A 15,817-nucleotide genomic window follows, 5' to 3' on the forward strand; every position below is an offset into this window, starting at 1 on the left:
TATGAAAAGGGGTGGGAGGCGCTGGGCTGGGAGCAGGCCTGCACTCCTCCTCTGGGGAAAGCGGACTGCCTAGAACCACAGAGTACACACACAGGTCCTCTACATCATCTCCTCCGAAGGGGACAGACCCGCTGAGAAAACAGGGAACTTTAGTATAAATAAGAGGTCCTGCGGGACAGGGAGGAACCTGAGGGGCTTCCATAATTTAACACTCTTCAAAAGCACAGACAATAGCAAGGGCAGCTGGGGTGGGGGCCGGGCGAGGGCTGGACCACCCCCGGCCCTGCCCACTCAACTGAGGGGCACACTGCAGACCTGGGGCTCTTGTGGCAGGGGCGGGGAGTCTCTCCCCAGGAGTGACCAGTCACATGCTGGGGACAGGGATGAGGGTAACACTGATGTTTCAGAGGAAGAGGTCATTGTACTTGGCAGTGGGTGGGGGACAAGGCTGAGGCCACAAGGGCTATTACATCGCCCGTGTCCGGGCCAGTCTGGGGGGCCCCCAAATTTTGTGCAGGTAGGGGGACTGGAGCAGTCCATCCATCATGGTTAGTCTTGTTAATATGTTGATCTGTGAGGTCAGCGGGGAGGGTTATCGCTAGGAGGCTGGGGGCATGGGGTTGGGGGGGCCCGATATCCATGGCTTCACACCACTGTGCCACTCGGGGAGTTGCCTGGTTGGGAGGAGATGCCCTGGGGAAGATGAGAGGGAGAGATGGGAGGGGTTAGAGACCACCTGGGCTTCAGCCAGTGTCAAGGGGAGGGAGCCAGCCCAGAGTCCCCAAAGCTGCTGCCACCCTGGCCTTGCCCTTGGGTCCGCCCTAGACCCCCCAGAGGCCACTGCTCTAGGCTGGGAACTTGCATCTTAGCTAGCTTCCTGTCCTGGCAGTCAGCACTTTCACGCAATAATCAAAGTCCTTGGCGGATCCTGAGTGAGACCATGGGGTAAGGGTAAGGGTGGGAGGGGAGGGGGAAACTGGAGCTCCCTTCTAACTTGGGAGGGACCCTGAGGTGCTGGGGAAAGAACTCAGGGACAGTCCTACCTCTACCACTGACTTGCTGGGTGACCTGGGCCAACTTCCTTCCCCTGTCTGGGCCTCGGTCTCCTCGTCTGTGAACTACGGAGACAGAGGGGTCTCTTTTAGGACTCAACCAGACTCCCCAGATCCCACCGCTCTTGCCTCTGAGTCACTCAGACTGTGCTCTCAAGTTCTAGGGACTCAGGACTCTACGATTCCAAAACTGAGGATCTGAGGAACCAAGCCACGGCCTCCAGGACCCTGGGCAACTGAGTCCAAGCCCTAAGAAGCTGAGACACCCAAGACGAGCTCCGAACTTACAAGATGCCAGGCCTGATTCGCCTACTATGACCTTCCCAACGCCACAGCCCACCCAGGAGGCAAGCACATCCACCCACTGCCCATCCTACAGGCTCTGTTCTAAGAGGTGGTGAGTTGGAGGTCAGAGGGGGCAGTGACTTGTCCAGGGTCACAGAGGGAGTGGGACTGGAACCCAGGCCTGGGATTCCCAGCCTGTGCCTTCAGCAGGAGGCTCAGATCCTGAGTCCCAGACCCAGGCTGGCAGCCACGCCCACAGGCTTGACCTCGCCCCTAGTTTTGGCCTGAAGTACTCAAAGAAGTTTCACGATTTAAAAAACAGATGTTCAATAGAAATAGATTCTGGTTCGAGTGACAGGCAGTAAGACCTGGCCATGTGGGGCCCATCTGCTGCCCTTCAGACGGCCAGCCTTGGATCCCCCAATTCCTAGCTGGCTCTCACACCCACCCCTCTTTCTGCTGCCTGCTGCCTAGGGCTAGACCCCCTCACTCTAAGGATCTGAGAGGTCTTGTTCTGAGACACTAAGATTTCCCTGGCTTCCCCTCACCCCACGGAGCCAGAGGCTGTGACAGCAACAAAGCCCTCTCTCTGCCAATGCCTGCCTCTTCCCACGAAGGGTCCTGCCAGGTCGCCGGCAGGCTGGTGTGGGGCCACTCACCGCCTTGCCCGGCCGGGCCCAGGTGCAGATGAGGCCCTCCTGGCAGGCAGTGATGATGCAGTCCTCCAGGAACAGGAGGACTGTGAGCCGCTCCTGGGCGATCTTCTTGCACACAAGGGGCTCCAGCAGGGGCACCTCGTGGATGCGCGGGCACAGCGCAGTGCCCAGCACCTTGGCGGGGTCCAGGCGGTTGCGGGGAACAGGGCCGCTGGGCTTCTCCCCACCGCTGCCACCGCCGCCGCTGCCACCCCGGCTGATGTTGCCCAGGCTGTGGTAGCGCTTGTGCTCCTTCTCTGCCCCCCGGTCCCGCCGCTCCTGCAGCGTGAGCGTGGCGAAGCGGCCAATGCTGAATGGTGTGCCAGGCTCTGCCGCCACACCCGGGCTGCCCGCCTTGCCCCCGCCAGCCGGGTGCGGGAGACTGTTGGAGCGGGACAGCGAGCGAGGCAGGGGGCCTGGGCCAGGCTCGCCACCCCTCGAGCTGCTGGCAGCCGGTGGCGTGGTGCCAGGTGTGCCAGGGAGGGTGCGGGTGCGGGCCAGGGGCGGGTGCGGGTAGAGCACGTCTTCAGTGAGGTCCCACAGGCAGAACTGCGTGTCCTGGCCCGCCGAGCCAAAGCGGTAAGTAATGGAGCCAGCCTTGGGCAGTGGAGAGAGCGGGGCACCCCCGGCCGAGCCTGTGCCCGCAGCCTCGGGCTCCTCCTCCTCCTCTTCGCCGCTCCGCTCCCCATCAGCACCGGCTGCTGTCGCCGCCTCCTCTGCCCTTGTGGTGTAGGGGTCAAAGGCCACAGCGTTGACCCAGGACTTGTGGCCATGGCCTCGAGCCACCACACGGCCCTCGGTGAAGGACCACACGGTGACCAGGTCATCTTCGCCACCCGTCACCACGTAGCGGCCGTCAGGGCTCCAGCACACACACAGCAGGCCCCCAAAGTAGCTCTTCATGAGCCCACGCAGGAGCATGGAGTCGAAGTGGAAGACGCGCAGGCAGCCATCCTGGCTCACACAGGCCAGGTGCCGGCCATCGGGCGAGAAGGCGAACTCGTTGAGGGGCCCCTCACCCACCGCCCACTTGGCCAGCGGGTTGCGGGGTGCCTTGCTCTTGGCAGCATAGACAGAGAAGCCCTCGCCCTGCTTCAGCAGGCTGTACTGGGGCGGGGCCGAGGCGCAGGGGTGGCTGACGTTGTACAGGTACAGGTGGCCACTGGCGTGTGATGCCAGGAACAGGCTCTCCGACTCAGGCAGCCACTTCAGATATGTCACCTTGCTCTTGTCGATCAACCGCTGCCAGGGGAGACAGTGTGGGGTTGGGAGAAGGCAGTAAAACCCAGGCAGAACTTCTCCCCGACCCAAAGTCCCCAAGAAGGCCGTTGGACATGGCCCCGCTCACACAGCAGGTGCCACACCAGGCCCAGGTCCTCCTCGGAGAGAAGCTCCCAAACTGGGGAAGACAGATGGACACCAGGTCATGGAAACATGGGGAAACAGAGGCTGCTGCAAGGTGGCCACAGGGTGCTCCAAGGAGCCTCGATGTCCCATCTTTGGCGAGGGGACAGTCCTGCTTGCCACAGAATTGTCCTGTATCTCGGGGTCCTCAACCTCCGGGCCATGGAACAGTAGTGGTCCGTGGCCTGTTAGGAACCAGGCCATGCAGCAGGAGGTGAGTGGTGGGCGAGCAGGCATTACAGCCTGAGCCCAGCCTCCTACCGGAGCAGCGCACCATTCAATCCTCGTAAGAGTGCGAACCCCACCATGAACTATGCATGCGAGGGATCTAGGTGTGCGCTCCTTATTAGAATCTAACACCTGATGATCAGAGGCAGAACGGTTTCATCCCAAAACCATCCCCACAACAGTCTGTGGAAAAACTGTCTTCCATAAGACCAGTCCCTGGTGCCAAAATGGTTAGGGACCACTGTATCTGTCTAACCCTCCCCCGATCTTTACTACGTCAGGCTTCAAGTAGGAAATTTCTTCACAGAAAGGCAGCTCCCCAAAGGAAGCGATCTTTGTTTGGTTCACTATTCTTTAAAGCAGTGCACACAGGAGGCAGCTTGAAGGTAATTCCTGGACAAATGAGTGACAACCCCCCATCCCGCTAGGTGCTTAGACAAAAAACCTCAGCATCTGCCCCTCTTTTCCTCATCCAATCCTTCCACAAATCCTGTGGGCTCGACCTTCAAAATACACCCAGAAGTGGCTGGGCGTGGTGGCTCACGCCTGTAATCCCAGCACTTTGGGAGACTGAGGCAGGCGGATCACAAAGTCAGGAGTTCCAGACCAGCCTAGCCAATATGGTGAAATACAAGTAGAGACACAAAATCTCTACTAAAAATACAAAAATTAGCCAGGCATGGTGGCGGGCGCCTATAGTCCCAGCTACTCAGGAGGCTGAGGCAGAATTGCTTGAACTCGGGAGGCGGAGGTTGCAGTGAGGAGAGATCATGCCACTGTACTCCAGCCTGGGCGACAGAGCGAGACTCCATCTCAAAATAAAAAAAAAAGAAAAAATACACCCAGAATCTGACCTCCTCTCACCATCCCATTCAACCACCCCAAGCCTGCAATGCTGTGTGACTGGCCTCAGGCTCCAATGCCTGGGCCTGTCTGTCCTCTGCAGCCGCCACAGCAATGCTCTGTGAAGTATCAGCCAGCACCTGGCACTGTCCTGCTCTGAACACTTCGCAGCCTCTCTCAAGCAGGGTTGCAGAGCCTGAGGCCCTAATGCTCTCAGGCAGCCAGTGTATGCAACTAAGGAGCTGCTCTCCCAGGATGAGGCGCCTCCCATCCCTGGCAGAACTGAACAAATAATCACTCTAGTCACTTCTGCCTTCCAGGGCTCAGGTGAGCCCCAATGAGAAAGGCTCCTCCACAGGCTTCCAACTAAGAGTAAGGCAAAATCTCTCCGTGACCTTCCAGACTCTCCATGAGCCGGCCCCTCCGTTATTTCTTGGAACTCATCTACCATCTTCTCTCCCTCAGTAACTGCACTGGCCACACGGCTTCTGTGCAATCCTGCATTTCTCCTAGCTGGCCCCGATACTCAGAATGTCCTTCTTGGCTGGGTGCGATGGCTCACGCCTATAATCCCAGCGCTTTGGGAGGCCAAAGCAGGAGAATAGCTTGAGCCCAGGAGTTCGAGACCAGCTTGGGCAACACAAAGAGACCCCGCCTCTACAAAAAATACAAAAGTTAGCCAGTTGTGGTGGTGCACGCCTGTAGTCCCAGCTACTCAGGAGGCTGATATGGGAGGACTGCTTGAGCCTGGGAGGCGGAGGTTGCAGTGAACGAAGATCGTACCACTGCACTCCAGCATGGACGACAGAGTGAGACCCTATCTCAGGAAAAAAAAAAAAAAAAAATGCCCTTCCCCAGGCAACTCTTCTCACCTGCCTCCTTCAGGTCTTTATTTCAATATCACCTCTTAGTGAGGGCTTTCCTGACCACCCTACTAAACTCTCCAAGCTTCCCTCAGCCCCTTCCCCACTGCTTCTTCTAAACAGGCCTTAATCACCTGCTGACACACGAAGACTTAACTTGATTAACTGTCTGTCTCCCCAGCTAGACTGAAAACTCCAAAAGGGCAGGGCCTCCTGTCCAGGGCCCTGAGATGTGATATCCCTAGTGCTGGGAACGGTGCCTGGCACAGAACGGATGCTCAAAAACTATTTGTGAATGGATGAGCTAATGAATTTTTAATCCACTGACTGTTCCATTCACTCCCTTCAGCCATTCACTCATTCTGAGAATATTTATGGAACACCTCCTCTGGACCAGAGAGAATGAGACAGAAGCCAAGAGCAGTCCCTGCCCGCGGATAAGGTCGTTTACTGGTAACTCCTCGTAGGCCAAGTTGGCCCAGGACTGAGCAATCTCCACGTATGATTCTACAACAGCGGTCCTGCAAGGTAGGAACTGGAATCCCATTTTGCAGAGGAGGAGAAGTGAGGCTCAGAGAATGGTCACCTTCCCAAAGTCACACGATGAGTAAATGGTGCAGCAGGGCTTTGAATCCAAAGCCTCCAGAGCCCAGAACTCAAAGAGCAAGGGCATCAACTAAGTCCCGACTTATTTACTAGCCTCAATTCTCTAATCTGCAAAATGGGCAGCACACTTCTGTATCCACTGGTTGATGAAAACTCAAAGAATGGCCGGGCGCGGTGGCTCATGCCTGTAATCCCAGCACTTCGGGAGGCCGAGGTGGGCGGATCACAAGGTCAGGTGTTTGAGACCAGCCTGGCCAACATGGTGAAACCCCATCTCTACTAAAAATACAAAAATTGGCCGGGTGTGGTGGCTCACGCCTTTAATTCCAGCACTTTGGGAGGCTGAGGCGGGCAGATCACGAGGTCAGGAGATCGAGACTATCCTGACTAACACGGTGAAATCCCGTCTCTACTAAAAATACAAAAAAATTAGCTGGGCGTGGTGCTGGGCGCCTGTAGTCCCAGCTGCTGGGGAGGCTGAGACAGAAGAATGGCGTGAACCCGGGAGGCAGAGGTTGCAGTGAGCCGAGATCGTGCCACTGCACTCCAGCCTGGGCGACAGAGCCAGACTCCATCTCAAAAAAAAAAAAAAAAAAAATTAGCCGGGTATGATAGTGCACACCTGTAGTCCCAGCTACTCAGGAGGCTGAGGCAGGAGAATTGCTTGAACCTGGGAGGCGGAGGTTGCAGTGAGCTGAGATTGTACCACTGCACTCCAGCCTGGGCGACAGAGTGAGACTCCGCCTTAAAAAGAAAAAAAAATTAAAAACAATAAAAATTACAATTACAATTAAAAAAAAAAAAAGAACCGGGCATGGTGGCTCACACCTGTAATCCCACCACTTTGGGAGGCCGAGGTGGGCAGATCACGAGGTCAGGAGATCGAGACCATCCTGACTAACACGGTGAAACCCCATCTCTACTAAAAATACAAAAAATTAGGCGGGCGTGGCAGCAGGCGCCTGAAGTCCCAGCTACTCAGGAGGCTGAGGTAGGAGAATGGCATGAACCCGGGAGGCGGATCTTGCAGTGAGCAGAGATCGCGCCACTGCACTCCAGCCTGGGTGACAGGGTGAGACTCCATCTCAAAATAAATAAATAAAAGAAAGAAGGAAAGAAAGAAAACCCAAGGAGTAAAGTATTCAGCACAAGGGTAACACAGCACAGGGCCTGGGTACAGTAAGGGCAGCTGTCATTAGCTGCTGTCACCCCATTCTCCATCTCTCCCTGGTCCTGCCCCTCTCAGGCCTACACTGTTCCCCAGGCAGCTGCATCCTAATGGCATATAGTGGGTAGGTGAGAAGGCAGAGAAGTTGGGGGCTCTGGGGGCTGCAATCACCTCCTCATTGAACAGCTTGCTGGTGTCCTTTTTGATGAGATCCAGGTACTGCACTTGACCCGCTGAGAAGCCCACCAGCAGCGAGATGGTCTCGGTGGCAGCAGTGAACTGGTTGAAATCGTGGCAGGTGGGCTGGGTGCCCTTGTAGATCCGCTTGTCAATTGGCTTGTTGAGGTCAATGGACTTGAGGGGTGGGAGAAAAGGAGTTAATGGTGTATGCCACTGAGGAGAAGGAAGAGGATGTTGAGGTTGGGGGAAACCACTAAGAGGAAGCAGGGTTAGAACCCAGAGGGAAGTGGGGAGGTGAGTAGGTGGATTGGGAAGGAGGGGGCAACCACAGACGGGAAGGAGACCCAAATCACAGACAAGAGTAGCAAAAAAGATGGTAAGGATCCCCCTTGACCACAGTGCCTCCCCAAAGTTGGGTCACCTCTAATTCAGAGACACCCTTGTCCACATAATCAGGGTTCTGGGTCCACACAGTTCCTAAGCTCCGATTCCTTTTAGCCTCACCACTCCATCCTATAACCTCAGCAACTCCCTTGGGACCTAGTACCACACTATTCCAAGACCCCCAAACCTTGAGATCACCCAAATTTCCAGGACTCTAAAGCCTAACATCCTAGCATTCTCTTCACTTTGTAGTCCCTAAACCGCCACAGTTCTGGGACCCGTCAAACCTCACGGTCTCCCACATTTTAGGCCCATTTATTACCTAGGGGCTCCGAAGGATCCCCATCATTTCTGGGATCACCATAAACGGCCAGGGTTCTCACCACATCGCTTTAGAGATGATGTCCTGAATCACACCTGCAGATTCCCCTGCCAGGGCCTCTCATCCCCTTGAGAGCTCCCATCAGCTTCCGGACGCTCATCTCCTCCAGGACCCTCATGACTTCCAAACCCCAATTTTCTCTAGAATCCCATTCAGCTTCTGGATCCCCTATCACCTTCAAGGCCCCCATCACTTCTAGACTTCTCCTCATTGCTGGGCTCAATCTCAAGACCCCTCTCCCACACCTCCAGGCTGCAATACTGGGTTCTCCATCACCTCTGGGCTTGCATCACCTCATGATTCCCCATTACCTGCAGAATGCCTGCCACCCCAGAACCCGGGGGATCCCACCTCATCTCAGATACCCCATCATGTCCAATAGTCACCATCCCAGAACTCCTACGCATAACGGGGGTAAAGGGGATTTCCTCCATCACCTCCAAGATGCCTGCCCAGCACCCCGCGGGCCTCTCATCGCATTTCAGAATCCTGTACTCCCTCCAATGCTGTCGCCCTACGACGTCCATCACATTTAGAATGCCTATCTCAGGGCCCCATGTCAATTCGGGGACCCTCCTATCAGTTCTCTGGAACCTCCATCCTTTCAGCACCCAGGGCTCCACGATGCAGGCCGCTCACCCGTTGGCTCCCACGACGACAGCAGCCTGGGTAGAAATAGAGCTCACGGCCCAAGTTGAAGCAGACGCGGTCTCCCCCCGAGCCCAGCCCCGCGGGCGTGGCGGGCGGCTCCCCGGCCCCGGCGCTGTCGGGCTCCCCGAGGCGCACGAGGCTGAGGCGCACGGCGGGCAGCGCCGGCCCGGGTCCGGGGCCTGCGGGCGGCGGGGACGACGCGGGGCCTGCAGCGCCGGGACCGGAGGCGGAGGCAGGGCCGGGCGGGGGCTGCGGTGGCTGAGGCGGCACCGGAGTCTGGGCGGAAGCCGGACCCGACCTGCGAGCGGCGCCGTCGCCCGGGAGCAGCTTGTAGAAACCCTCGCGCGTGCGGAATTGCGACTTAATCTCCGCGCAGTCCCCCATGGCGGCGCCGGGGCCCGAGCCGCCCTCCGCTCCGCCCGCCGCCATCTTGGGCGCCCCCCGGGCCCCGCCACTGCCGGACTGCCGCCCGCAGCCGGGCCCCCTGCCGGAAGCCGCGGGCCCGCGCCGGAAAAGGTGGGGTCGTCGCCCGGGCAACGCCTCTTCGATTGGCACCCAGGTCCGGAGGCGGGACGAATCCCCGCGGTCGCTCGGGTAACGGTGCTGGGACTGTGGGCGGGGCGAGAAGGTGGGCGCGGCCTTTGTGCCTGTGACCGACTTGTGGTTGGCTGCGGGGGCGGAGCCCGCAATGGAAAGAGGCGTGGCCAGTTAGAAAGCTCAAGTCCTTAGCAACCGCGCCCTGGGAACCGTTTGCCTAGCAACGGAGGGATTTTTTTTTTTTCCCCCCCCCACAAAGAAGCCCTCATCCATAGTCCAGCCTTCCCATGAAGTCACAGCCAACCCCAAGTGACCCTGGTCTCTCCTTAGACGCCCAATATACACTCCCCTGACCTCCAGTGTTTCCCACTGACATATTCAAATCCCTGAATGACCACAGCATCTGCTACCATTCTTCCCCACCCTTGGTGACCCACCAAATCCCTGTGTCCCCACACAACTCAGAGGACTTCCTCTGACCCACTATTGATTAATGCTAACTCCAAACATCCTTCATATTTTCCACCAACCTCCAATGTATATTTCCATGATTTTCTTATTTTCAACAACCTCACTTGTCCTCCAAAACCTACCTCTGATTCCCAAATGGTATTGATCCCCACGGTGCCCCAGTGTCCCAGTGATCCACTCGTAACCCAAAGTCTCCCCGTGATCGCAACAGCTCCTACTCATAGCCAGTGCTCCCCATGTCTGCTGAAGCCACCCAGACCCATCATAGATCTTTCTAGTCTCATGTAGTCAATGGCCTCTACGATTTCTCCCTAGAGTGTCCCAAGGGCATCTCACACTTAAAAAAAAAAAAAAATCCTACAATGGTTCGGGCATGGTGGCTCATGCCTGGAATCCCAGAATCCCAGCACTTTGGGAGGCTGAGGTGGGAGGATCGCTTGAGCCCAGGAGATCAAGACTGCTATGAATTCACATCACTGCACTAAAGCCTGGGGGACAGAGTCAGACTCAGTCTCTCTAAAAAAAAAAAAAAAGAAAGAAAGAAAGAAAAAAGAATCCTACAATGAAATTGACGTCTTACACCAAATCCTCCCCCTCTCTTGCATCCCCACCTTAGGGCTAGCTCTGCCGTCCACTCAGTCAACCAGGCCACAGACCTGGGTGTCTTCCTAGATGTGTACCATTTATCTTCACTCTGCCCCCGCTTACAGCCTCCAAGTCTTTTGCATTCGACCACGTGGAATTCCTCTTTCTCAGTTCCTTGTTCTCCGCAGCCCTGATCCAAGCTTCTCCTCTACCCAAGCCCTTCCCCCACCCCCACATCAACCGTGTCTCTTGGTCTCCCAGATTTCTGTCTCACCCCCACTTCCACCTTTCACTTGGCATGTAGAGAGGTTTTATTTTGTTTGTTTTTGTTTTTGTTTTTTTTGAGACAGTCTCACCCTGTCACCCAGGCTGGAGTGCAATGGCTCCATCTCGGCTCAGAGACGGGGTTTCACCATGTTGGCCAGTCTGGTCTCGAACTCCTGACCTCAGGTGATCCACCCACCTTGGCCTCCCAAAGTGCTGTGAGTACAGGCATGAGCCACTGCACCCGGCTTTTTTTTTTTTTTTTGAGACAGAGTCTCGCTCTTGTCACGTGGGCTGGAGTGCAATGGGACGATTTTGGCTCACTGCAACCTCTGCCTCCTGGGTTCAAGTGATTCTCCTGCCTTAGCCTCCTGAGTGGCTGGGATTACAGGCACCTGCCACCACACCCAGCTACTTTTTTGTAGTTTTAGTAGAGACGGGGTTTCACCATGTTGGGCATGCTGGTCTCAAACTCCTGACCTCAGGTGATCCGCCAACCTTGGCCTCCCTAAGTGCTGGGATTACATGTGTGACCCACTGCACTAGGCCTAGAGAGGTCTTTCTAAAGCATGAATATGATCAGGGCCCTCCTCTGCTCAAAACCCATCTGTAGCTCCCTAGTGCTCTCAGGGGAAAGTTAAGCCCCAAGTGATCTGGCCCCTGCCAACCTCTTTTCAATCTCATATCTCACCACTAACTCCTCACACTATCCACCACCTAAAATGAGGCTTGAAAAACTACCCCAACATATCACACTCTCTCTTGTCCTTGGGTCTTTGCACATTCTGTTCCCTATTCTTGGAATGCCTTTCCCCATTCTTTTCTTGACCCTTTAAGAGTTGGCTCGGGAGCTCTGTCAGTCCTCTGGGCTTCCCCATTTGGGCTGTCACTGTCTGGAGATGAGTCTCTCTCCCTATAGTGTTGTGAGGCCCAGGAAGGCAGGACTGCAGCTGTCTGTGTCCCCAGCACAGGGGTGGGCTGACAGGAGGTATTTCAATAATGGTTTGATGGCTAGGTAAATGAATAAATAAAACAGGTGGGGCTGGTCGCGGTGGCTCACAGCTGTATCCTAACACTTTGGGAGGCCAGGACAGGCAGATCGCTTGATGCCAGGAGTTCAAGACCAGCTTGGGCAACATAAACCCCATCTCATAGTGAGACTCCGGAAAATTGAAAAAATTTAGCTGGGCATGGTGGGCTGTGCCTGCAGTCCTAGTTACTCAGGACCCTGTCTCTACAAAAAATACAAAAATTAGTGTATGTGGTGACGTGCACCTGCGGTCTCAGCTACTCAGGAGGCTGAGATGGGAGGACTGCTTGAGCCCAGGAGGTCAAGGCTGCAGGGAGCTGAGATTGTGCCACTGTACTCTAACCTGGGTGACAGAATGAGACCCTGTCTCAAACAACAACAAAAAAAGCCAAACAGGTGGGAGAGACTCTGCCAGGCAATGTCTGTGCCCTCTGCAGGGCCCAACAGCCCTGGCTTGGAGTCCATGTCAACAGAGGTGGTGAACAAATGAATGAATGGCTCATCCATAATGCCGTGGAGGAATTTTATTTGAAGCAGTTGCCTTCCTTTTCTATCCCTGCCCTCTGGGGACAGGAAGCACATAGTGAAAATATAATCCATGCTAACTACCTCTAAGGGGAAATTTGCTATCTACCTGCTTGGGGAAAGTGGCTAGAGGGCGGGCCTCAGTCATCTGTCTCCTCGCCCTCCTCCTCCTCCTCGCCCTCCTCCTCCTCCTCTGTGGCTCCCAGGGCTTGTTCTTGGGCTGCTTTCAGAGCCTGCTCCTCTTCCACTGTGGGGTCACTCATCTCCACGATCTCTGGGCCACTGGGGTACTCTTGTTGAATGGGGGCTGGCAGGGCCGGGTTGAAGCTCTCGGGGCTGTACTTGTGACCCCAGCCGATGTAGATGTTCTCAAACTTTCTGGAGAAGCAGTGAGACACTGTGAAATTCTCCCTCAAAGGCCCCAGACTTGACTTTTTTTTTTTTTTTTTTTTTTGAGATGGAGTCTTACTCTGTTGCCTAGTGCAGTGGTGTGATCTCGACTTACTGCAACCTCTGCCTCCCGGGTTCAAGCGATTCTCCTGCCTCAGCCTCCCATGTAGCTGGGACTACAGGCACACGTCACTACGCCCAGCTAATTTTTGTATTTTTGGTAGAGACGGGGTTTCACCATGTTGGCCAGTGTGGTCTGGAACTCCTGACCTCATGATCTGCCCGCCTCGGCCTCCCAAAGTGCTGGGATTACAGACGTGAGCCACTGCACCTGGCCAGCCTTGACTTTCTTTAAGGGTAGGACCCAGCATGTGCATAGCATGACTGCAAAGTTGTGGATGGCAGGGTGAAATGTGCTCACTGGGTTCCTCTGTATTACCCAGGCTGGATGCAAACTCCACCTCCTGGGTTCACTGCAAAATCTGCCTCCTGGGTTCAAGTGATTCTCCCACCTCAGCTTCCCAAGTAGCTGGGACTACAGGCACACACCACCTCGCCCAGCTAATTTTTGTATTTTTAGTAGAGACGGGGTTTCACCATGTTAGCCAGGCTGGTCTCAAACTCCTGATCTCAAGTGATCTGCCTGCCTCAGCCTCCCAAAGTGCTGGGATCACAGGCATGAGCCACCATGCCTGGCCTAATTTTTGTATTTTTAGTAGAGAGGGGGTTTCATCATGTTGGCCAGGCTGGTCTTGAACTCCTGACATCAAGTGATCTGCCGCCTCCACCTCCCAAAGTTTAAAAATTAGCCAGTTGCAGTAGCACGTACCTGTGGTTCCAGCTACGGGGGAGGCTGAGGGGGGAGGATTGCCAGAGCCCAGGAGTTTGAGGCTGCAGTAAGTTGTGATCATGCCACTGCACTCCAGCCTGAGTGACAGAGTGAGAACGTATCTCAAAATAAATCAAGAAATAAGTAACTAGGCCGGACGCGGTGGCTCACGCCTGCAATCCCAGCACTTTGGGAGGCCGAGGCGGGCGGATCACAAGGTCAGGAGATCGAGACCATCCTAGCTAACACGGTGAAACCCCGTCTCTACTAAAAATACAAAAACAAAATCAGTGGGGCGTGGTGGTGGGCGCCTGTAGTCCCAGCTGCTGGGGAGGCTGAGGCAGGAGAATGGCGTGAACCCTGGGAGGCGGAGCTTGCAGTGAGCCAAGATCGCGCCACTGCACTCCAGCCTGGGTGACAGAGCAAGACTCCGTCTCAAAAAAAAAAAAAAAGAAATAAGTAACTAAAAATAACAAAAAAAATTAAATTATATATGTGGCTCATATTTTATTTATGTGAGACATAATTTTATGTTGCATATCAATTTATTTATATTGTGACATTTTATTTATGTCCCACATATTATGTGGGACATAAATAAAATTGCCTAGGTGCTGGGGACACAGCAGTAAACAAACTAGACAAAAATCCCTGCCAGGTGCGGTGGTTCAGGCCTGTAATCCCAGCACTTTAGGAGGCCGAGGTAGGAGGATCAACTGAGGTCAGGGGCTCGAGACCACCCTGGTGAAACCACATCTCTACAAAAAATACAAAAATTAGCTGGGCGTGGTAGTGGGCGCCTGTAGTCCCAGCTACTCAGGAGGCTGGGGCATAAGAATCAATTGAACCCAAGAGGTGAAGGTTGCAGTGAGCTGAGATCACACCACTGTACTCCAGACTAGGCAACACAGCAAGACTCCATTTCAAAAAATAAAAAAAAAAATCCCTGGTTTGTGCCTACATTCTGCTAAGAGGAGACTGATAATGAACAAGGAGGTAAGTGCCCAGGCCTAACCCAGCCAATTCAGCCTTTCTGCAGAATTTTAACTAGAGAAGGAAGAGGAATAGATGGGAGGAAAGGGAGGGGACTAAGAGGTAGGGAGAGAGGGAGACAGAGACTGATAAAGAGGCAGAGAGAGCCAAGCACGGTGGCCCACGCCTGTAATCCCTGCACTTTGAGAGGCCGAGGTGGGTGGATCACCTGGTCAGGAGTTCGAGACCAGCCTGGCCAACATGGTGAAACCCCATCTCTACTAAAAATACAAAAATTAGCTGGGCATGGTAGTGCATGCCTGTAATCCCAGCTACTAGGGGGGCTGAGGCAGAAGGACGGCTTGAACCCGGGAGGCGGAGGTTGCAGTGAGTTGAGATCACACCACTAAACTCCAGCCTGGGCAACAAAATAAGACTCCATCTCAAAAAAAAAGAAAAAAGAAAAAAATTTAAAAATGAGGCCAGGCACAGTGGCTCACGTCTGTAATCCTAGTATGTTGGGAGGCTGAGGTGGGAGGATTGCTTGAGGCCAGGAGGTGGAGGCTGCAGTGAGCCGTGATCACGCCACTGCACTCCAGCCTGGGTGACAGAGAGAGACCCTATCTCAAAAAAAAAAAAAAAAAAAAAAACAAGGCCGGGCGCGGTGGCTCATGCCTGTAATCCCAGCACTTTGGGAGGCAGAGGCGGGCGGATCATGAGGTCAGGAGATCGAGACCATCCTGGCTAACACGGTGAAACCCCGTCTTTACTAAAAATACAAAAAAATTAGCTGGGCATGGTGGCGAGCACCTGTAGTCCCAGCTACTTGGGAGGCTGAGGCAGGAGAATGGTGTGAACCCGGGAGGCGGAGGTTGCAGTGAGCCGAGATCACGCCACTGCACTCCAGCCTGGGCAACAGAGCAAGACTCTATCTCAAAAAAAAAAAAAAAGAAAGAAAAGAAAAACAAAAAACAATGGAACAATGGGTGGACACAGATTGGGTGGGGGACAGAAGAGTGTTGGGTGGGTGGGGGCAGAGGATGGATGGACAAGTGGAGCCTCAAGTTTGTATCATTTGCTTTCAGAGGAATGTTGGCATATCAGGGTATGGCCTGAAGAAGGGAGTTGACAAAAGCAAACGTGCCTCTTCCCAGCTTCCAGAGAAGGAAAAAATAAATGCCAGGAATGTGTTAAAGTATCCAGATTACGTGCAATCCCACCACGGCTGTGATTCAAACAGGAGCGAATACAGTCCCAGTTCACATTGAGATTAAAAACGAAATTCTAGGAAAAATCGTCATGCCATCTGGTGGACAAAGCTGGTAGGTGCGCCCACCTCCAGCGGCAAACCCCCTGTCACGCGGCAGGGCAGAGGGCTGCCAGGTGCCTGCGGGGGAAGGCTGAAAGACTGTGGGGAGTGTGTAGCTGGGTGGGAGGATGTAGGAGTGACTTTGGCTTGCCATTCTTGTTTGT

At 54.7% G+C, this 15,817-nt stretch overlaps 2 protein-coding genes across 3 annotated transcripts in view; both read right to left on the reverse strand.

Moving 5' to 3' along the window:
• Nucleotides 1-132: 132 nt before the first annotated feature.
• DMWD (DM1 locus, WD repeat containing) lies at nucleotides 133-9,260 on the reverse strand. Of its 2 annotated transcripts, XM_034944317.4 has the most exons (5): nucleotides 8,730-9,260; nucleotides 7,316-7,498; nucleotides 1,997-3,274; nucleotides 1,044-1,118; nucleotides 133-693 (listed from the first exon to the last, which is right to left on the reverse strand). In XM_034944317.4, exons 1-5 carry the CDS (start codon nucleotides 9,168-9,170, stop codon nucleotides 646-648), a joined length of 2,025 nt encoding a protein of 674 aa, XP_034800208.2. In that variant the 5' UTR covers nucleotides 9,171-9,260; the 3' UTR covers nucleotides 133-645. The 2 variants fall into 2 exon arrangements, with proteins under 2 accessions (XP_034800208.2, XP_034800209.2); XM_034944318.3 differs by lacking the exon at nucleotides 1,044-1,118 and having other exon boundaries at nucleotides 8,730-9,245.
• Nucleotides 9,261-11,665: 2,405 nt separating this feature from the next.
• RSPH6A (radial spoke head 6 homolog A) overlaps nucleotides 11,666-15,817 on the reverse strand; it is a 20,085-nt gene continuing 15,933 nt past the window's right edge. The window contains exon 6 of the mRNA XM_034944316.3: nucleotides 11,666-12,531. Coding sequence (XP_034800207.1) covers nucleotides 12,294-12,531 — 238 coding nt within the window. The 3' untranslated portion in view covers nucleotides 11,666-12,293. The remainder of the gene's footprint in view (nucleotides 12,532-15,817) is intronic.

This window comes from Pan paniscus, chromosome 20 (genome assembly GCF_029289425.2).
Source record: "Pan paniscus chromosome 20, NHGRI_mPanPan1-v2.0_pri, whole genome shotgun sequence".
NCBI classification, from domain to species: Eukaryota; Metazoa; Chordata; class Mammalia; order Primates; family Hominidae; genus Pan; species Pan paniscus.